At 34.3% G+C, this 23888-nt stretch overlaps 1 protein-coding gene across 1 annotated transcript in view; it reads right to left on the bottom strand.

Moving 5' to 3' along the window:
- The window catches only part of LOC118267831 (protein sprint), a 215199-nt gene that overhangs the window by 168206 nt on the left and 23105 nt on the right, over nucleotides 1–23888 (bottom strand). The window contains exon 3 of the mRNA XM_035582066.2: nucleotides 16394–16461. Within this exon, the coding sequence (XP_035437959.2) occupies nucleotides 16394–16461 (68 nt within the window). The remainder of the gene's footprint in view (nucleotides 1–16393; nucleotides 16462–23888) is intronic.

The raw sequence follows: 23888 nt of genomic DNA, 5'->3' as shown, positions 1-23888 counted from the left end.
TTTTAGTGAACGATGAAGCTCTGTGTTTTGTAGTTAAGTAGGTATACCTATTATACTTAAGTGATTTCAAATGCGATTAGTCCGAATCAAAAAACGTTCTGAGAATGATCTCTGATATGCATAGAATGACTCGTTGTCGATTCCAGTACTTTTCGTTTGACTTAAACTAAAACTAGTGACATTGTATTTCATTATAATAAACATAATCTGGCCCAGCAAACTTCGTTACAGCCTTAAACTTTTTTTTTACATTAAATGAAACTTTCTCAATAAACCTTCTCTGGACATTTACTAACAATTTAAAGCCAGAATTTGGCAAAACGCTCCAGCCGTTCTCGAGTTTGAATGAGACTAATGAACAGCAATTGATTTTTATATATAGAGAAAAAATATATAGTTGCAAAAAACACTATCCAAACAGCTGATGTCACACTACCCTTAATCGTCGCTTTACAGATCGGCGATTAACTCGTGTTTACTCGCTAATGCGAAAACATTCATCGCATCAAGCAATCAGTGCACAATCACTCGATAATTGAACATGATGTTAACGATTCGGTTTAAACGATTCGATGCATCTACATTGAATGACCCAAATACCTTAATGAAGGAAATTGTGTTGATAGAACTGTGAACTGAATTGACTGACATTTAGGTTATAACTATTTGGTAGCTGTTAATAATGCGGTGATATCATGTTACATGTCGTAAGAATCATGATTACGCCACTGGGTACAAGACATTTTAAATTGAAAAATGACAAGACACGCTTGGCATGTGTCCCTTACTCACACATAATGTCAATTAGCTTACAAAAATTTCATTAGCTACTATTTTTACATGAAGAGAAAAAGAAGAGAAAAATTAAACACGTGTGGGAGAGCCATGCTTCGGCATGAATGGGCCGGCTCAATCGGAGTGATACGGCCTCACCGAAAACCGACGTGAAACAAGGCTTGCGTTTCGTTGTTTGAGGTTACCGGAGGACCAATACCAACCGGAGTGATACCTCGGAAAACAACGCTTGTGTCGTGTTTGGTAGTGTGAGTGAGGTTATCGGAGGCCCATTAATCCCAAACCTTACCCAGGTATCAGATATCCTTAAATTCCTAACCCCCAAAAGGCTGTCAACGCACTTGTAACGCCTCTGGTGTTTCAGTGCAGGCGGCGGGGATTGCTGACCATCTTACGTTTGCTCGATTACTAGCGTAATCCATTAAAAAAAACACATTATAATAAGAAAGCAACAAAACATTTTCAACTCAAAAGGCAATAGAATAAGTAAAATTATCGCATTCCTGTACTACCAAATAAAGCTAAAATCAGACTTACCACAAAACGCATACGACACGCAGACATGCGACATTTTCTACCTCCACATTAGCGTTTTACTGTACAATATTAGCATGTTTTGTTTTATTCATAGAAAAAGAGAAAAAAAGTAAAACAAAACACTAGCATGGCGTTGCGACAAAAAGTCGACGACAACAGTCGTTTGTGTCGTAAACCGTTTTATTAAAAGTGTCATCCGCCGTACCGTTGGCAATAACATAACTGGATTGCGATCTGCGAACACGTTTTTTACGGATGTGTTATGGAATACTGTTATCTAATGTTTCTATGCATTTATGTGCTATCCTGTTGTGCTTCTTTGTAATATAGCTGTCTGTACTTGTTCAAACTAGGAAAGTTTAAGTGGTAATGGAGGGATGGAGTTAGGAGGTAAAGTTACGCATTCATGAGTGAGAACAAAATAGTAATGAGTTATCCAGTTATTAAAGAATTTTTTGACGTTAACCAACATTTTAATTACTTAAAATATTATTTTATATATTATATAAAAGGAAGAAAAAGTATAATTTTAGATACCGGATTTTTTAAGAAAAGTGAGAGATTACTATGTTTTGAAATGACTTCATTTTATCCAAAGAAGGGCGGGCGTATAATTTAATTAACTTTAAGATAATCTTAATGAATAGCTCCACACAACTAGCTCCAAAACAACAGTAACGTTCGAATAAAACTTACACTTGAATAAATAATACAAAAAAAACCTCTTGATATCCCATCAGAGATCCCATCTAAAGCAAAAAAAAAAGAATATTAATTATGTGCAAACGGAGTTCTGCACTCAATAGCCATGCGTCATTACAAATCTCCCTTATATCTGTTCACAGTACATTAAGTCGCGGTTACGCTGTCTAATTAAATCCCCTCCGGTTATACGCTGTCGACCATTTTTATACAGAAAAATATTATAAGGCCTTACTCATATGGAAGACGATTTTCTATGCGATTTATTTTTGCGTTTGTCGAGTATCATTTTTGTTGGTATTCAAAGTTTATACGAATGTGATATTGGTGGCGAAATAGCATGATAAAATTATATCTATAAGACGAACATCGTTGCCTAAAATTTTTTTAACGATTTTCATCGTAGAAAAATCATGTAGAATGTCCTATTATGGTTTCTATCTTTCGACTACTTTAGAGACATTAAAGGTCTGTAGATAAAGTAACCTTAGATAGTATTCACCTTTATAATATCGATGCAACTACAGATATTACAGTGTAACAAATAAAAAAAAACGTGCGTATCTAAATCATAATTCACAATATTACGAGCAAAAACTAGAGCAATGTATGGCCAGAACCTTACAGAAGAAAATATTTTTTAAGACAATAAAAAAATCAGTCGGCCCTGGGAACGCGCAGATGCTTGTGAATAGCTGCTGAATAATTACAGCGACGCCTGAGGCGCGTGCCGGGTAAGGCACGGCTCTAGTGCGGGAATACGAAAGATGCAAGAAAAATTATGGTGCACCCTTATTAATTAAATATTATTTGCAGCTTAGCTGTGTGGTTTTATTTTCATAATAAAGTCTAAAAAAGTTATTTTAATTAAGAGAAAAGCAAGAAATTATCTGACTTCTCGCATTTTGACTGCACGATTAGCCGGCTACCCCGTAACGTATAGCGGGTTCGATTTTAACATGGTTTATTATCCACAAAATGTTGTTTCGGTTCCGGGTGTCATGTGTATGTAAACTTATGTTTGTAAATGCACCCACGACCTATGAGAAAATCCTTGTGTGGGGCAACTTTAAAAAAAAAAAACAGTTCTAGGTTAGAATCTTGCTACCTACCTACCTATCTTGGTTAAAAATAGTTTACTTTTTTAATTTTAAATCATCACACGCTACCATGGAATATAGCAGTAGAAAAGGTCAAACAAGCCACCATAGTACCTTACATTATGTAATTAAAAATTCTAATAAAAAACCTAACTTACCATAGCTGTAATGAAGAAATTTATTACAAGTAACATACCTGAAACAATTAAAATGGGTTTTAAATCAAGAACAGTTTAAGAGTGCAAAACTCAGACAATTTTTTCTGCTACAACTTGACCGCTGACCTGATGTTCAGCAGTGCATTACAGTCAATGTTCAGCAGTGCATTATGCCAACGATTAATTAATGGTAGCAAAAGGCTACATCAAAGTTGTCTATTATTAGACTATTATTAGCTATTCTACTATTAAGGGATTTATAATACTAATAGTGAAAAGTTAATGTATATTATACAGTGCCGTAATGTGCGCCTTTGCCTATCCCTTCGGGGGTAAAAGGCGGTCCGACCCTTATAACTATTCTAGAAACGAAATAACTTGTGGTTATTTCCTCATTATTTACCATAGGAATCTATAAATATTTAATTTAATATTAAAAACAAACTGACAAACATAATTTTGTTAATTTTTTCAGTGTTTTTCAAATAAGTTTTATTAAGTTCAAGTTTAACGACGCGAGCATCTCTGCGGACAGACTTTTATGACAAAGAATGTAATGAAACTATCTAACGATTTTCACCATCAACATTTTTATTATTTTTTTTACATTATTGTCGCTTTACAAAACCTTATTGAACGTATGAAACATTTTTTTAACTAAGACAGTATTTCAGTTTCGATTTCATTAAAATTATAAATCAACAGCCCAGATTTATGTAAGTTGTAATAAGTGTAATATACGCCGTCTCTAGAGTTTCGAGTTTCTTCGCAAACTTTGCTTATTTGCTCTCTATACAATTTATTGTGAGTCTGACGAAGGTTGTTATAGGTCTGTACTTTAAAGAAGAAATATCTTGTTATTAGGTTTAAAGTACGGAGACATATTTTAGCTTTATCCAAGTTATTCGTATAAGTTAATGAACGATGAGAAAATACACCTAATGCATATACATACAGGTTCACCCCCTATTACATGGGACTTATAACACTAATGGTGAAAATTGGGTGTACATTATATAGCGGCAGTACGTGCCGTAATGTGCACCTCTGCCTACCCCTTTGGGGATAAAAGGCGTGAAGTTGTGTGAGAAAATACACCTTTGTACTAATATACCTAATAAAACTAAATAATATACCTAGTTTATTTATATTATTTGTTGTACCTATACTTACATATGTATAATTATGTTTACAGTTCTCGGATGCATGAATCATCCAAAATCCTATTTTTGTCAAATATAGTAATTAGTATAGTTTAAGGCAAACATTGCAACTTATTTATCACAACTTTTATCGAATATTATAGGGAATATGGGAGTTCAAAAACCAAAAGATTAAATCCACCAACTTTCTGCGTAGGTTTTCAGATTTAACCATTCACTACAAGCACTTACTACTAAATCCCATAAGCTTTAAACAACTTCCTATACCGCATCGCTTTAATCCAAACACCAAACGGCCTAATGAAATGAACCAATGAGAAGGCATTCATCAAACCTTGTGTTACAATCCCATAGCTAAAAGGGGTGTAGTGTATAGCCAAAACTTTGTACCGTACAAGTCGAAATAAGTTACGGAGTCTCATGTCAAACAAGGATATGCACTTCGGCCGGAGGGACTCTGCTCAACTACAAGTAATCTAATGCCGAAACTTCCATCTGAGAAGGAATCTAATATAGAACAGAATTGTTCGCTGCGGTTAACTGATATTTAGATATAGGCAGTTTAACTAGTGTTCCCGAGTTTAGATTGGTCGGATGGAACTCTAGATCTATGGAGACTAGTTTGTTGTTGATCGGTGATAGTTACACTGTCTGTATGGTTGTATAGAAATAGATTGTAAATAAGAAGATATTCTGCTAGTTTTATATAGGTTATGTAGGTATACTAGTTACAGTAAGTACAATAGGGCAGATGACTAATTTTTATTTGAATGGTACATTATTTTAAAATATTCGACACGTATTTTTATTTTCTTACGCAAACAAATAATCTCCAAGATATATCAATTTAAAATATGACATGACATCACTGCTAGGTACATTTTATACGTAGTAGTAGTAGTACGTATTTGGTCCACCTCCTAAACTTTGATTCATTTTATCCAAGCATCTTATATGACAAAATAAAAAATACGTGTCTAATATTTTTTCATTACCTAACTGACGGATTAAATAGATTTTTAATTTTCATACCCCATCATCATCCCTATTGATTTCAAATCATCAAATTATTAGTTGCAATATTTGCTAATCGAAATGCTAGATTGCTCTGCAAGCAATATCCATCTCACATAACATACTACCTATAAGAGAGGTTACACACATGACCAGCGGGTAGCCAGCGGGAACATGTTTCATGCAAAGCCTAGAACGTGTATGTTCAAACGTATATTTACTATGAACATGAAAGGAACGATTAATGTATTGGTAACCAGTTGGAGTAACATTTGGCCTCAGTCCGTTTTAGAAGGCTGGTACGGATCTGTATACTACATATTTTGTTTACAAAAGTGTAGAGTAGGCAGATTAAGTATCAATATACCATAAAAGTGCACAAGGAAAAAATTTGTAGAGAAATATTTTTTTTTAGCTGCACGAAGATTCTCCGTTCTTCTCAAAACGTTATGTGCCCTTTAAAGGTATGCCCCATCTTCACATCATCAAATAGTCCTTTTGTCACGTCAGATACAAGCACTTACAAATACACATTAACTATTCGATACTTCGAAAATGTTAGTCAGTATTTTACCTTAAATTAAAGCCTAAAGGCAACCCTTTCAAAACCATCGTCTGATAAAATAGCCTTCAAACAGCCAGGCTCATACTAAATAACTCAGAACCATCATAGCCATAGCTCGATGCGAACTTCCCGCTCCAATTTCCAGAGTGCTACTTAGATATTTTATGCTAATGCCTTGTACAGGCGCTATGAAATAATAATACCTCACTCCTGGGATCCAAGGTGCTTACCGTAACATCACGTACAAAATTTTGTACTTATCCACTAAAACATACGTTTAATGGACTTTTTCGACGAAACTGTTTTAGCTTCGAGTAAATACAAGGTTTAATGGTCGGCGTAAATTTTGTTGTGTTATAAAAACAAGCGATGTTCCTACTTTCTCTATATTTACGGTTTTTGTATCATGTTCGGGATCCGTGTAAAATGCACGTGTGTCGTGAAATATTGATTGCCTTGTGTATTTTGTATGTGCATGCAAGATTTCTTGTTTGTGTTGGTTTTGGGTAAACAAGAAGGAAAATGTGTGTGGCAAATTTTATTAACAATATTGAAGAGTACGGTTAAGATTTATTAACATTTCATTCATTTTTACGTAATTTTTCAGTAATTTTTACGAACGTATTTTTCCCACTCCTAAACTTTGATTCGTATTGAATCTAAGTATTGTTCTCTTATATGACAAAATAAAATAAAAAAATACGGACGGACTTTTCATTTTTATACGCCGTCATCATCCCTATTGTAACCACATAGTACTAGCATGTATATTAAATTGCAGTATTCATAATGATCATTTTCATATTATTAATTTTATCAAACGAGGTCGTGGTCTCATGGATGAGTAAGTAAATAAGCCGAGAGATAAAACAAGTAGCTATTATAATGTACCTATAATAAAAAATTGACATTTATTGTTTACGCTGTGAGTCTAATATACCAAATATTGTTTAAGTACATTTTAACCTTTTCCCTTTAATTAACAAGCCCTACAAAATTTTCCACACGTTGTTTCCATAGTCCATTACACACAAAGTAACCAAATATAAAGTTATAAACCTATATAGCGCGCAAATCCTTTTCTGCCTTCGAGGCAAAACGAGGTTTTTACATTAGCTAGCCTGGTCGAAAGGTACGGCCACTCTGCATAGGACTACCATCAAATAAAAAAAAAAAATGAAAAAAGTACTGGCTGAAAAAGATTTTTAAATTCGTTTATTTTTAATTTCGAAAAACGAAAAGATAAGGCCTCGATAAAAGCTTTTTAAATGCTATTGAAAATACAGTTCGAAGAGGAATGAAAAAAAAACGAATTTTATTAAAAAACTTAATTTGAATTTGGATTGGATTCTGAAATGGAATTAACTAATCAATGGAAATAAGGTCATGTTTATAGCTTAACCTTGTTTTTAATAAAGTTTTCTTATTTTTTTAGAAAAGGTCTTGGTTTTTATTATTCTGAGCCTGCTTAAGTAATTGAATTTTACACACGCTAGGCTAGACAATACAAAATTAGGATGTGACATCGACTGTCGTCGAAAATGTGATAAAAAGCCATGTCTTTCAAAATATGTCTATCATAATAATAATTCAGTTTAGTTTTTTTTATATAACAAATGAATTTAATATTGTTATAAGTTATGATGGGGTTGACATATACTTGTTTGACAAAAACTCATTATAAAAAAAAAAGATAAAATATAAATCATAATAATGTCTACATTTCTTCTTTATCAAACACGTTGTCTACTATGGACACTTTCTCAAATCATTCCCCAAAAAATCTCAACATTTCTCACTAGACATCTTCAATAACGATCACATCAACTCCTAGCAAAATAAGATATATCGTAGTATCGCAGAAACTTCCTCATGATCGTTATGAAGACAAATTCCAGTGTAACGTAGATGAATGGTAACCCTAGCCGGCTCGTTAATTGTGTTTAGAGCGTGATGCATGTGTCGTGTCTCTGACCGCAGACCCGAGGCGTTGAGCAACTGAAATTAATCTCTGTTAGATCATATTAAATTAATCATTAAACCCTGATTCGGGATGCGTGGATCAGTGGGTAGATCGATTCATTAGGGTCGTTTTGTTAATATTTTATTATGTGTATAGTATTAAGATTTTCTTTCTTTAAGACTTCAAAGATTTGTACCAATTTCTGATAAGTCTTTGTATTGTTAATATTTTATCATGTGAATATAGAGCTTTTCTTTCTTTAAGACTTAAAACTTTTTCTACCTATGTCTAATTAGTCATTGTATACAATTTTTAGTCATTTATTATTTACTTTTTTTAAAGAGTAACGATGGAGTTTCTTGCTATTTCTTCTCCATTCGAAGCTACACTTTGGAACAAACACCTAGATTCACTGACAGACAGACTGACATACAATTTAATTTGACAATTAAAAGCCCAATTAAGGATTAATTGAAGTAAAGGTTTTAACTTAGAGATTGACTTTGCTTATATCTAATTTTGAAAAATCGTAGAACATAAATTGTGGTTTTTACATTCTTGCGAGGTGGTTTACTTAAAATTACATTAATATTAAAATTCATCTGTTTTTTTTCTAGTCCGCAGATGAAATAAAAGAATTTCTAAAAGTTCCTTTTTATAAGAACGAAGAAGAAGCTTAATGCAGAAGTAATTATTCAAACACATCTGTTAGTTCGCAAAAGAGGGTAATGTTTTTGCCTATACTGACGGCTGTGTGAACAATGTTAAGGTGCTCACACAACTGCGAAGAATAGAAATGATCCTTCTCCTTTGAAATAAATTATAATATATTTGATATGGTAATGAAATATATTTAATTTTTAAATCTTCTATCCCCAAAAGTTCGGCAAAACACTTGTATCTGTAGTATTACCAGTGTCCTTGGATGATTGATTGATTACTTACCATAAGATGATCTGCTACCAAGGATTTTAATAAAAATTAACTTTAAATATATTTTTATCTGTATTTTCCTTTCATTTGTATTGCCATATTACGCTCATGTATTTCTTCGAGCACCTTCAGACCAGCCGTGTGCCTCCACCTTTACGTTGGCCCTATCTGCCATACTTCACGCACGATGAAGCAACGGATTCCACAGGGATTTGGTGTGACTCGTAAAAATATCTCCGAGTATATTTTTGGTGCATTGTTTTCACTGATAAAGTGGAGATTATTATGGGAAACATCGCCTTATTTATAGCATGTGGGAGGAATAAATAGCGAACTTACTCATTCGCGTAAACATTGTCGCTTCATTTTAATATGTCAAGTGTTTTTTTTTTATATTATTTATGTTCTTTATTTATCTTTCCTTTTTTCTCATTTTGGTTTAGGCAATTTTTCGCATAAGTGAGTAAATGCCTCCGGAAACTACGTGGTTCAAGCAATATCCTATACGGGATCTACTAATACTATTCCAAGAAATGGGTATATGAGGAATTCCTAGGATGGGAAAACATTTTATACAAAAAAAAAAAACTAAACAATTTTCTACAATCATAGATACGTCAAACAAAATCGTCTTTATTGACAGAAGCGTTTCAAAACCTCAGCCTGTATCCGACTAATAAACTGTTACAAATATAATCTGCTAAACAAACCGTTACCTCCACACCCCTATTACAACAGAACAAGGTTTAAAATCGTGCAAACATTAGTTTTGAAGCAGCAAAATAAAGTTGGTTTCCATGAATTGGCTTCACTCAACAAACAGGGTGAAGCTAGACGAATATTACTGTTATAGTTATTGTTTCTTCGGCGCTAGTAATGGTTGGTAACACTTAGTTGGGGTAATATTTATACAGGGTGGTAAACGCTTGGTTTTATTTCTTATGATATTTGTGGCGTCAAGGCCGGACTGAGATGCGGTAAATTGTGAAAAGTGTTATGAAATGTCATAGCAGATATTGTGTTTGTTTTCTTAGGATATGGATTATATCAAGAAGTATCTGCTTACATGGTCAATACGTGTTATTCTATACTTCATAAAGGATTCTAGTTTTAGAATAAGGTAGTCATATAAAGGTCATAAAAGAAGGGGTTCAAATTTAAAACAAAATCGTCTCTTCAGTCATGTTACTCAAGATTTTGTTATCGGTACAGTAAGAACGGATGCAAAATTATCATTTCCTAATTAGTTGTAATGAAAGCAATCAAAATTCATACCTAATTAACTGCGGAACCACATTAAGTTTTAACGTCAATGCCCATTATCACGATAATTAATGGCATATTCTGGTAATGTGGCCCGGGCATAAGAAATACTGATTGTAAAATATTCCGTACAAGATACAAAACTAAATTATTTACTCAAAAAAACTTAATCCTGCTATTATAACCCGTCCAATTGAGTTCGGTAGTATCTTCATCAGCTGATGTTATATATTTTTATTGACATCTGCCCATCCTGCGGATATTGTAAGTAACATGAATACTAATAGCCTGGTGTTCTGCTGTCCACCTGTCTGATACACGTGCTGTACAGGAAACACCTTTTAATAAGGATAATGTGCACTTTAATGTGAAGTTTAGAAATCCAAAAGTATTTTTGTTGGTAAAGCAATGGGAGAATGTTTGTACCTAATACAGATAAAAACATAAAAAGCTCTACGGAGCCTTGGGAAATAATAAGTAAGACAAAATACTTAAAGGCTTGTAAAAATCAAGTCTTCGTTAATTACAAGTCCTCTACGTGCAATTCTTTTTTTTTATTACTATTTATTTATTAAAAAGAGTTTGTTTATAATCACGAACATGCCAGGCTTATAGGTAGGTAGGTACGTACAACTCTTAAAAAATAATGCAATCGTATGTAAGTTTTAAAATTCCTTGTTCAGGCTCTGGGATCAAACCCAATATCCCTAGTAACGATGTAGCCATAAAGCTGCATTATATAAATATGTAATAAAATACATAAGTAACGGCTGATGACCTCATTGCGAATGCCATTTGCAACACATTTTTGCCGTAGATTTTGATGACGCCATTACGTAGGGTAAACGGCCCAATGGTTGTCCATCCGAGGGCTGTCGTTCGATTTAATTTAGCACAGCCGGCGGTTGGCTACCGTTTATCTGGAAATAATTTCTGTATTCCCCCCCTAACCGCAATGTTGGGATTATAATTGGGTAATATTAACTTTTGTTCAACCACAAAAAAGTCACCCATAAAACATAATCCAAATTATTAGAATATTTTATGAACTAGACTAAATAAAATATTGGATTTGAATTTCTGAAGCGTACTATTTGAAGAAAAGAAACTATATCCTGTAACGTTAATTTGTTTTCAATAAAAAATAACTCCATATAAAACAAACATCAAATAAAACGGTTTGCAATGACAACAGTTATGTGCGTGCTGTAAACAGAAACAGTAACTATTGATTCACAGACTTCCGTACAAACTGATAGCGGTTTCAACTATAGGTACCTACATACACGAGTATAACAATAGGGCTGGCACAGACAATAATGAACTAGAACCTCTAGAAACGTTTAAAATACATAGCTTGAATCGAAGTCCATGTTTCCAAAGAGCTTTGTATGAATATCTTATTAGAATACTACAATTAATAATTTGTGACGTCACTGCATTAAAAGGATAAGGATAGGAAGTATAGTATAAATAGGAAATTCTCGAATAGTAGGTACCCATTAAAATAACTGTTACAAAAAAAGCACATAACAATATTTCCTAACCACAGATCCCTACTATAAAAAAATACCACAATGTACGCCTCGAAACAACAATACTCCCAGCAGTAAAATGTTTCTGTAATTTCCCTTGGCATTGTTACAGCTAAAAGTTTATTTTTGTCATCAACTATCTCTGAATATTGCGATAGGTAGCCCGCCATCCTTGAGCCATATAACTATAGTGCATTCACTGCGAGATTGACTCGGTGTGGGCATTGTTTGTGGAGTTCGCTCGCAATCACTCAAAAGTACTGCCATTTTGATGAGAGTTGTACTTTCCTATGACAAATCGTCGATGTCGATAAAGACTACTAGTCAACAAGAAAATTTTGTCGGTAACTTTACTAACTTTACAGACTTGAAAGTTATCTGAGAAGTTAGTAAATCACTAAATAAAGTACTGCATTTAATCAGTTTTGGTATTAGTTATATTGTAAAATGGCCTCGCATATGTACTGATAAAAACTTAAGGCTTATTCAAATACACTTGTATTTGCATTTTGTGTGTAATAAGACAAGTAATCCACCAAAAAAGGATTTGCAGAAAATATATTCATCGACACTCCTACAACACTAAGAGAAACCTATATAAAGGTATACGGGGGGTGGTTTTAAGAACTAAAAGCGCAGTACTGTGCTGTGCAGGCGAGTTCAAAACCACAAAAGGCCTCCGCTACAATGTCTAGCCGGTACAAAGAGAAAATATGAGAAACTCAGACTCTTCATCGTACAATAAGATATTACCGACAACAATATTGCTTATTATCTGAAGTTTCCAGACGTTACGGATAATATTTTCATTTATTACTTAAATGCAGAAATAAATTATTATTACTATAACGGACGTTTTTTGATGTCTACGATTTTCGACAAAATGCTTTAGTCCCACGTGGGCGCCATTTCATCACCATTAAAACTATGCGGTTTTAAGATTGCATCGATTATAAGAAATATCACTTAGAACTATTATTATTCACATTGTAAAATTCACACCTATGCCACAGAAGCACGTATACTATCTACCCTACGAATGCAGGCTCCCTTCGTTCAGTCCCCTTCCTTAAATCACAGTTGCTCTCTGCAAGCGCACCAAAATCAGACGAGGTCTGTGCCTAATAGTCCATTTAGGGGCCCTAGACAATTTCGCGCGAACGCCAATCGAGCCCCATTGTTCTTCGAAAAGGGACGCTTTTGAATACGTACCAATTTTTGGAAAAGTATTTCTGAAATTTAATTCGCCTTCAATAAAACTGAATGAGAATAGCCGGAACGGGGAATTTCGCTTTGTGAATGCTGCTGTCTTATATTTATGATTTTAAATGTATTCCTATTCCATGCAAATTGACTGAATATTATGTTTTATGTACTTGATTACGTAATTCAATTAGAGTAGTAAAACGTTGCTTGATTTGATAAATGAACACCTTCCCTTACCATCAAAGAGAAGAAGAAATCACTTTTCTATAATTTATGAGGTGGAGCGAAAAATCTCATTACACTAACACATGTCGACGCTCTTTCTCCTCGTTTTAATTTATCATTCCAACACCTAGCCTGAAAGTTTCATATCGGTACGACGGGGGACCTTTTTGAGATGTCTTCGGGGAAATTCTCGCTAAAGTTTCGCTTTAAATATTTTAATAAACTCGTATTAAAGCCGTAAAAAACACTTTGCGCTCCAGTTTTTTTCTCCTTGCGACACCCCACCGCAAAATTTCCAGTTTTGTGGTTATATCCATAGGTAGTGCCTACTCCGAACCTTTGTACAGAGGGTGTTTCATTATTCATAATGCTTTGTCCGTAACTTCGGGCTTCTGGTTTGGGCACGTTTTGTTGTTTTTGACGTTTCATATTTTCATCTATCCGAATCTACATACAAGATACTTTTCGAGTGTTCAAATGAGTTCTATAGCTTCCCGAGGCTTCATTTATAAAACCAAATATTAAACCCACTGTATTTGTAGGTATCATCCTAAACAAATGTTATAATGAATTATTTTCCCACTTAAGGGTTTATTTTAATCTCAGAATAAGGGGATGGTTTTATAGGCGAGCAATTTTATTTTTTGGATGACGTAAAATGTACCTTGGAATAAAATACAAGGGAACACTAAGCGACTTATTTTCCTGCACAACACCGCGTGTATTATACGTTTATGATAATCTTACACCGGTTGCATAATGTGATGATGCTGGGACGACTATCGTGGATTTTTATATGGTAAATCTGCGTAGTGGGCGGATTTTATGTGTATCCCTTGAGGTGCGAACGGTATGTTTTGCGTGAAATATGTGGTTCCACACTTAAATCTCCGGCAGTAAGAAGCGTAGCATAATAAAATACTTGTCGTGAAACAGAATGAAATTGAATAAAACTTCTGAATTGTTTACATTTCTCATGCATACCATATAAGGCGTGCAGTGCATCAGGTAAGCACTCACCACCGTCTAAAGCAGGACACGAATGCATCTAAAGGTAATTCAGATCCGTTTGCATTCCAGAAAGTAAATGTTGTAACATGTTTTAAGCAATTTTAACAAAAAAAAAAAATCGACACCAAAAGGTCTTAAAGTCAAAATGAGTTTTGCCAGGGAATGAGACTCATCTTCATATCTTCAACAAGCTATTGCATTATTATGTTTCTTTCAAACACTTTTGTACAAGTACCTAAGAAAATTATTCCTCCACCTAGCATGATAACTCTATTATCTTATACAACACGTCTCTACCTAGTTTATTTATGTTCAACAATATTTCGGCCGTACGAAAAACCATTGTTATTTCATATTATTTTTCGCTCTGCTCTCAGTTAACGTCAGCACCAGTTGGATGATTTGTAGGTCTTTCGATACCGGCCTCATCTTGTTTCTCGTTGATTTATTTGTCATGGACACGCTATTGGCTTTAAAACTGATACCAGTAATATATTTCAGGCTCGCTTTAAACAATACTGATGACATTGGAAAGGGAAAATCGTGTGTGTTGATTGTTAAAATTATTGCAATGAAAAATTGTGAAAATTAAAATTGGAATTTTCAATTTGTTTCTCTCTCTCACATTATCCTCTATTTCATTGTCTGGACTTTAAAAGAGACTGTGACCTCTGAGTTTGTTTCGGCATTTCTTCTCAGAGTAGTCAGATAGGAAATGCCGGCCTCATCTAGCTATTTGAAATATTGACGTGTAAAAGTGTTATTTTATGACCTATTTACAGAAATAAATATCATTTATCATTTATCATTTATCATTTATCTCAAAAGTAAATTCGATGACAAATACCAATATATCTTTTCTTTACATATCATTTTGCGTTTTTTGAACGTCGAACAGTCGTAAACGGTTTACGAATGTATGTAAAACAATAGACCGCAACGGATTGGCTGGTTTGAAACAAAAGTAAAAAGTTGTGGCCGGGCTTTAGATTGAACTGTGCGTGGAATTGAAAGCATACTGTTAATTTAATTTTGGAACAACGCCGTCTCTGTTTGATCCTGTCTGGCGGACTAGCCGTTTTGAATGATTATTTAAAAAATGAAATGTGTATGCGTTTTTTTTTTCATAAGCTAGGGTTGTGTGTGCCATTAAATAGAGGTTTTTTAATTAAAATAAGATCTACATAGGAATGAAGTTGGTAAATGTTTCTCGTGTTTTTTTCGTTAACTTGATACAAAATTTGAAACTACAATATTTTTAGATGAAAAAACGATGTCACTTTATTTATAATCGATGTAAAATGAAACATAATTATAGTTAAGTTTCGTTCATTGAAGCTAAATGAAAATGGCGTGAAAGGCAAAATTTCGTCCCAAAAGTACGTATACGTTAACGTATTCATAAATATTTGAAAAGGGTTTCAGTATCAAAGGAACCGCTCAAGTCAAGAGTCGAAGTCAGGACCGCATGTAATTCGATTTATTCGCCGCCGAAGCGCGCCACTGTTCCCATAATACGATTTCACTACACTTATTACGATCTGGAAAACGTTTTATAATCTTATTTGCTTTATGTAAGGTTGAAAATCGTTTGACAAAGCATTTTTATGTTCTAACAGTTATTTTACTTTTAGATTTATTAATTGGATTTTGAAGTGTGATTACAATTACTGCTGGATAATTGGTGAAAAATTGTTTGATTGCTCAGTAAAGAAAAAGAAGCAGAGAACATGATAAATGTGGTATCATTTATATTGCAATGATGCATTGCTAGAAAAGTATGCAATTAATTACGTACTTCTTTAAGCAATACGGCAAATGATAAATGATAAATGGTAAGTATAGTTCCCTAAGAAAAGGTGGATCCTCGGACTAGACGAGGTGATCGGGCCTGGCGGGCTTTCTGCCCAACTGTTATAATCATGTATTCATGTTCTATCCATGTTATGTTTCATAACCGACGTAGGATTTATGACGTCATCCGTTGATTTGTTTGTCGATCGTCTATGTGAGACTGTCATGTATCTTTTGTCATGTTAAGTACTTATGTGTCGCCAAAACTTCTTGTCCTTCATTAAAGAAGAAGAAGAAGATAATGGTCCGCATAAAAGTTCTTAAGTACGTTGTAGTACCTAAACATGCAATACCAATCTGTGATACACCTTACACATTGTTATTCTTTTTTTCTCTAACATACATACATATAAAGTAATTCTCACTCACCTTGATACATTCTCCTCATACAGTTCAGTTAGCATATCCTCCAAATCCGATGACAACGTGTTCAGCAACTGGAAAGAGGAAATACATAACATAAATAAAGAGTAAATATAGCTACCTATACATAGTATGCATGAATATAAAGTACATTTTCATTCAAATGAAAGGTAAACCCGAAAAAGACCAGGTAAGTAAACAGGTAATACATAAAATTATATATTTTGCATTAAACGGTTTTAAGTGAGCTTTATTCTAGCAATTAAAGCCTTTACGTTTGATATTTATAATAATTGAGGGTTTTGTGAAAAAATAGATTATATTGTTTAGTCATCAAGATTAAAAGTATGTGTATGTGTACTACTCAATTCTAAGAAAGTGAAACTAGTCATAAAAATAGTTTTATGATACCCAGTAACCATATACCTAATTCTGGTCTGAAATTGAAATTTTCGCAGTAATAGCACATAATCCCGATTATTCAGTAAGACCGATTTGTTCGATTTTCTATGCGGCCCCACATATTGGAAACGTACGGGAAATGAGTTAAACCTCATTCGCCACGGCCTCTAGGTTTAGATATTTGCTCTAATGTGTGACATACAGACGCACAGAGTAGTACGCAGAATATATAGGTACATATATTTTATTACTGTGCAAACCTTCGCGAAGCTCGTTTTTAAATATCAAAATTAATGTAAAATTCAGATCTAATCGTATTTTATTAAGATACTAGCGGACCCGACAGACGTTGTCCTGTCTACACGTCTGATTAATTAAAAATACATTTACCCAGCGGACAAAATTGTGAATCTAAACCATTCTCAGATCCCCTTGAACACACACAAAAAATTTCATCAAAATCGGTCCACTCGTTTAAGAGAAGTTCAGTGACATACACACTTACAGAAGAATTATATATATAAAGATTTTCATCATATTGGGACAACCATTGCTAAAATAACACCAACCTGCGAATGGTCATTTCCATTTCATTCCGTTACGTTTTTTCTAAATATGTACTTAGTTCATTATTTAAAAAAAAGTCAACAAAGTTACAATTCCTTTCTTTTTTTCAAATTATCTTTCTCACGCCGTAACCTGCATGTTTGTTCCACTTGAGATACGGCCTTGTAAAGGTTATAGAAAATTTTTACACACGATAAAATGTTAATTTTATTGCGAAGAAAATTATACCAATACTAAGAAGAGATCCATACAGGTACAATTTCAGATATTTTGTATAAGAAAATTTTAAATACTTAAGTCGCCAGAACAAAACACAAGGTTCAAAATTTAGTATTTGAGTAAACCAAAAAAATCAATCATAATTTAACAACAAAAAATAGGCTTTCCGAATCAAAAAGCAGTATGTCACCAACTTAGGTACCTACATGCTTAGTTGGCAGACGGGGTGGCTGTGAAAAAAGTTTGTCAAATAAAAATCTCTTGGCGGTGCGAGCATCGACGCGTGACACCCCATGTTATGCTGACTCTGTTTTATTTTACTCTACTTAGTACTTAGCTACGTTTTCCATTAATAAACGTGTCGATGTGTGTCTTTAGTCTCCTGTAGTAGTCAGTTTTACAATTACAATTTCTATTGAGTGGTTTGTTTTCCGATCATTAAGTATATCTTGAATCTCTTCATGACCAGAGTGACCAGGCTCATCGTCACTTACCATCAGGCGGTCAAATGCCTATCTAGTTTAAGATGAAAATAAAACCTTCACAGTATTTTCTTGTGGTATATTTTTATAGCGAGGATGAAGCAAAAAGTTGATGTCATAAACATTAGAATATACGGAGATACTTCGGTTTAGTTTGTTGTTATTAAGTTCAAATAATAATGTGTGATCCAAAAAACGGCAAGAATTTAAGATGTCATCTTTACACCGAGATAGAGTTAAACCAGAACGTTATCTAGATTTCCAAACTCTTTATATATGACAAAGTGACTTCAGCGCAAGAAAGACTCTCGCGCTCAGAGACATTTAATGATTATTTAAGCTATTCCTTAGTACCGGTTTTGAATCGAAAACAATTGCTAAGGACTGGGTTAATTAACCATTAAATGACTCTCAATAAGGCGGGTCTATCTTTAATAGTTTTCATAAAAAAAAACAACACTTTACTTTAATATTTTTAACTTTACCTAACACAAAATACAATCTAGTCTTTCTACATTCAAGTAGGGCCAATACCTACACAAATACTACCTACAAAACATTGTGTTTACCCGTGTCTTCAGTGTAAACACCGTCACATCCGGCTGTCATGGCGCATGCCTTCAAGTGCGTGTATTTTGACGCAGAGGGTACTTGGACATAAAGGTAAGCCGCTTTTAGTTCACGCACCAACTTCGCTAGAGCATAAAATTGGCAAGCGCAAAATTAAATAAATTGCCAAGGATGTTTTTGTTGTTATCGTGACCGGTGAGTATAAGGCATGATAATATTATTATGTGTATGTACTTAACTACGAGAAGAAGTAAGATACGTCATAATTATGTGGTGGTGATTAAGAGTTTTATTTGTGAAGAGTGTGATTTGCGAAGGCTTTATTAATACCTAAACTAAACATGGCTCCGAAAGGTAAAGGAAAAAACAATTCCAAAAACTGTAACTGTAAAAATAAAGTATACCCATTCCAGTCACTTTCAAACCAATTTTATAATGAGAGAGGAAAACCAAACCAAAAGATATGAAAGAATATTGAATTCCAATTATAATAGTTCTTTAAAATTCCCTCCGGTAATGGAATCGGCGGCGTAATAAGCGTTAATTGGCGTAATTATCTCGACTGGCAACGTTACGATATCCCTCGGGATACGCAGCGTGGCGTATTATTAATATTTGCATATGAATATGATCATAATGTTATGTTAATTATTACGCAATAATACGCGGATCGAATGTTTGCGGGCTTTTGGTTTTAATTTTTGAATATGAATAAACACGTTTTAGGAACCAAAATCTGAATATAAGGTACTTTTTCCTAACTCGAAACATTGACTGAAATTCAAAGCTGAAAGACGAATTTGCTACATACCTAAGAGACACTAATTCCATTAATTCGGCATAAAAAACCCTTTTAAATGTACTTCACTGGTTTTATCTGTCCTTTCCCTGTTTTACGGTGATTAAAATATATTACATTAAATTTTGTGACTCAAGATACAATGTAATGGTACAAGGAAGGAAGGAAAATGAAACAACACTTAAGCACAATGATTAGAAGATATATTTTACTAACTCGTAAAAAAAACGTATAAGTACTCATAAAGGATATGTAATAGTCATTAACAAGTAACATTTCCATATTTACTTTTCCAGGTAAACTTCATCATTAAGTGCAATAAAAAATGCTACAACACTCATTAGTATAAAACTCAAAGTCGCATGCAAAAGGTGCTACAATTACAACGTTGCAGGAAAACTCGAGTTTCCAATCATTTTCCTGTCTATCAAGTACTACAAAGGTCATCGACCTCCCGCTTCATTGAAGTAAAGGCCGTTGCTAAGCAATAAAAAGAAACACAAACATGTACTCGATTTACTAAACTTTATGGAACCTTATCACGATGGGGTAAGGTCGGAATTGGAAATACAGATATTTATCTTTTAGTTTTCAAAAATAACTGGGTCAAGAGGTGCATTACATGGGTCGTTAGATCGGTAATGTATTATTGATTAGGTATTTTATGAGCATAATTAGGTGCTCCTTCATGAGTTGAGAATGTTTTCAGCAAGTTATCGATAAATAAAATAAATTGACTAAATTGATTACCTCTCAGGTTGTAATTACGACTACCATTAAGATTTTTTATGGAGATGTTTTATTAAGAAATTCTAAATTTATATTATTAAACTTTAAACATAAGACCATCGATTACTAAAAAAAAATTACGTTTAAAAAAGCCGACTTCCAAAAACTAAAAACAAAAAAATAACTATCATTGTACTGCCTGTGTCTACCTACTACTAGTTTAGAAATCGGTGTCACAACCTCGTAAAATTGAGAACCTCCTCCTTTTTTGGAAGGCGGTTAAAAAAGGGCCATTAATGTGACTGAAGTAGAGAAAAGAACTGTACCTACATACATATGCAGATGCACATAGATTCTTGCTCCTCTACAAACCCTAACGAGAAATAACTAACAACCGTGATGTTAAAATCCCTTCAACTATGTAGGTACTTAGTTTAATTATAATGAAGAGAACAAGCGCCTTCATTTGCACGGATTGACGTTCTCCAGAGAATTCCTCACTTAGTGTTCAAATTCATTTACTTCATGGAACTCCAGTGTAAACTTTAACTATTTCATTAGTTTCATGGTTGTCAGAGATCTTTGAAGATATTGTATTGAAGTATCTCTGTTACATATACTAGGAAAACGTTTAAAGGAAATTAAATAAAATTTTATTTCTGTACCACAACTTTGATACCATAATTTTATCTACGACTAGCTTTTGCCCGCGACTTCGTCCGCGTGGTTGGTGGTCAAAATTAAAAGGCCTTTTACCCTTTTTATTCGCTATAAAAAGTAGCCTGTGTTCTTTCGTTCCCCATTAAATTCGTGTCTAAATACAAAGTTTCACTGTTAGAGCTTCAAAAATGACGAATTTCCATATGACCATTCATCCCCTATTTTTACCCACTCTCCCCTATATTTTACAATAAAAAGCTATATAGCAATAGCTTATGTTGTTTTTCAGAGTCTATTCTATCTCTGCACCAAATTTCATCAAAATCTAAACACCCCTCTCCCGCACGCGCACCCCTGGCCTTGACGACATCCACTTCGCAACGGGCCGTGCAGCAGAAATCGTAATATTTTAATTTCCCCACAACTTCAAAACCAAACGTCCAATTTTAATCATTCAAAGACCAAATATTATCAACATAAACTGTACATATTGATGAAATAATTTATTTTGATAAGGATTAATAGCATGAGTAAAATAAACGCGTTTAAATGTAGTCCAAAAAATTCAAGATTTTTAAATAAAAATGTGGTTATTGTGCCTCACTCGACATAGATAGGTATAGTGTGTCGCGGACTTTTTTGTAGATATTTATAAGATCTACAATTAATTATAACATTTTATGGTTCTATCTTTTGTAGTTTAGGCAGCGTACGCAAAATAAGTAACTTCTCTGGTTGATTTTTTTCAGTTTGTGTCCGAAAAATCCAAATATCTTACGGAACCCTATTTTTTTCCAAAATAAAATATAGCCTATGTTACTTGTGGATAATGTAGCTTTCGAATGGTGAAAGAATTTTTAAAATCGGTCCAGTAGTTTTTGAGCCTATTCATTACAACCAAACAAACAAAGTTTTCCTCTTTATAATATTAGTGTAGAAGTGTAGAAAACAAAGTTTTCCTCTTTATAATATTAGTGTAGACTACATACTTCAGTTGATTACTGATTAAGAGGAGATGTAGCTAGAACTAATGAGATGCCATCTCGTTAGTCTCTACTCCGTTACTACTCCGTTTTTTAGACATCTTGCTTGGCGGTCACAATTTAATAAAACCAAGTCTAGTTTCAATAGACGTACCTTTATCTACTTTTAGTTTTACTTTATCTACTTTTACAAAGCCTACATATATTATTACTAAGATGGAAACTCACGCCTGGCTACAAATTATCTTAATCAATTATATGACTTGCTATATTAACGCTTCATTTGCACAAAGCGTACCATGGGTCTATCTATTTCAGTATAAAAGGAAAACCAGGTCAAGCAATTTACCTAAAAACGATTTTCCAGTTATTGAATAAAATCTAGGTTAATAAACTAGCTGACTAACCCTGTAATGGCTTATTTTAATGAAAAACATTATCGCCACTAATTTTGTGACACATTCGTGAATTGTTTTAGTCTACACGCTAATTTAGACGCGAATATGAAAGATTCATGATGTATTTCTTTATAATATAACTAATATCAAACAACGATAAATATCTGTGCGAAAGAATCAAACAAAAAAAAAATGGGGAAAATTTTCTATCACGTAACTTTGTCTTAAACTTTCATTCACAATAATAAAAAAAAATGCATAATTATTGGCACCAGATTTCGGTACTATTGCTCTGAGTATCTTTTTTTTTCATGGAATTGGAGACAAACGAGCACACGGATTACCAGATGGTAAGCGATCAGTATCGCTCGTGGACACCCGCAACACCAGAAAAGTCACAGTTACGTTGCTGACCTTTCAAAAAGGAATACGCTCTATATATCTGTAGTGTTGGGCACCATTATCCACCCCAAAGTCATTGTCAGCGAAAAATAAACTGTGTTACGTACTGCACACTAATAAAATGCAGTGAAGTAGGAAGGTCCCGCTAAATATCTCGTAAAGCTAACGAGGCTCTCTAATTGTTTGGAAGTGTCCCGCTATGCGAGGGGCCGCTAGACTTATTATAACTTCTTTATTTCTTTCCAGCGTTTAATGTTATGGCTCTGATGATATTTCATATCGTAGTATATGGGAAATTGTGAGATGAGTTTTTGGTACAGGTGGAAATACAATCATATTAAAATGGTTCAACCGCTTAACTGATCTTGCGATTACTAATGATCGTGGCATCTAATTGGTAAACTACTGACTATAGAAAAATCAGCTTGAATAACATGGAAAATCTAATGCATACGTGGTGTGACAATGTGAAATTTATAAAATAAGATTAGTAGAAATTGGTCGAAATCTAAAAATATTACCGTTTATCTAACCATTTGTCTACTGCTAACAACAAAATAACAGTGTCACCTACAAATATAACTTACCTACAAGTACAACTCACTAAAGATTTTCATCTACGATCCTAGCATATGCTACGAAATGCAAATGCGGACATTAAAACGCGCGTCCCTAGGGAGTCGGTTCAACACCCCTTTTTTTTTTTTTTTTTTTTGAGGGTGGAAAATCATCCAATGACTTTTCTCGCCTTGGGCGAGGCGAGAGGGAGTGTCAGACTCTTACTGACTAAAAACCACCCCGTTCCTTCTCCTGCTTTTCGAGCCGGAGCCCCGGTAAACCCGCTAGGTAGTCCGCAGCTCCGGATCAGGCATCAGCCCTGTTGGGCCCCATCTGTGGTGGTCTGATGGCTCTTTGAGGCGCGCGCGGAACGCGACGCGCCGCACGCACGGGTCTGGTTCTGTTCGGGCGGTGAGCTACCCTTGCTCGCCGTCCGCAGGCCCGCACTTACGGTGGCCGGAGATCGTCTCGGGATCCCCTACGCCCGGAGTGTCTTTCGCGACGGCTGGGGCGTGAGGAGGTTTGTTCTCTCACGCGCCCCGCCTCCTCCTTAGCTAGCATGACTGCTTCGCAGAAGGAGGAGACGGCATCGTTCAACACCCCTGCTGCCTGGTATATGAATAATGGCACATCCTTACTGCTGCTGTTAAATGACACTTTTTATACAAACACACTTGTAATTTCTTAACGAGTTACTTTATGTACTTTGAGAGGGCCCAAGTTAGTAGGGAT

Source organism: Spodoptera frugiperda, chromosome 6, assembly GCF_023101765.2.
Source record: "Spodoptera frugiperda isolate SF20-4 chromosome 6, AGI-APGP_CSIRO_Sfru_2.0, whole genome shotgun sequence".
Taxonomy (NCBI): Eukaryota; Metazoa; Arthropoda; class Insecta; order Lepidoptera; family Noctuidae; genus Spodoptera; species Spodoptera frugiperda.
Note: the sequence above shows the minus strand (reverse complement) of the source record. Positions and strands in the feature narration are given on the sequence as shown.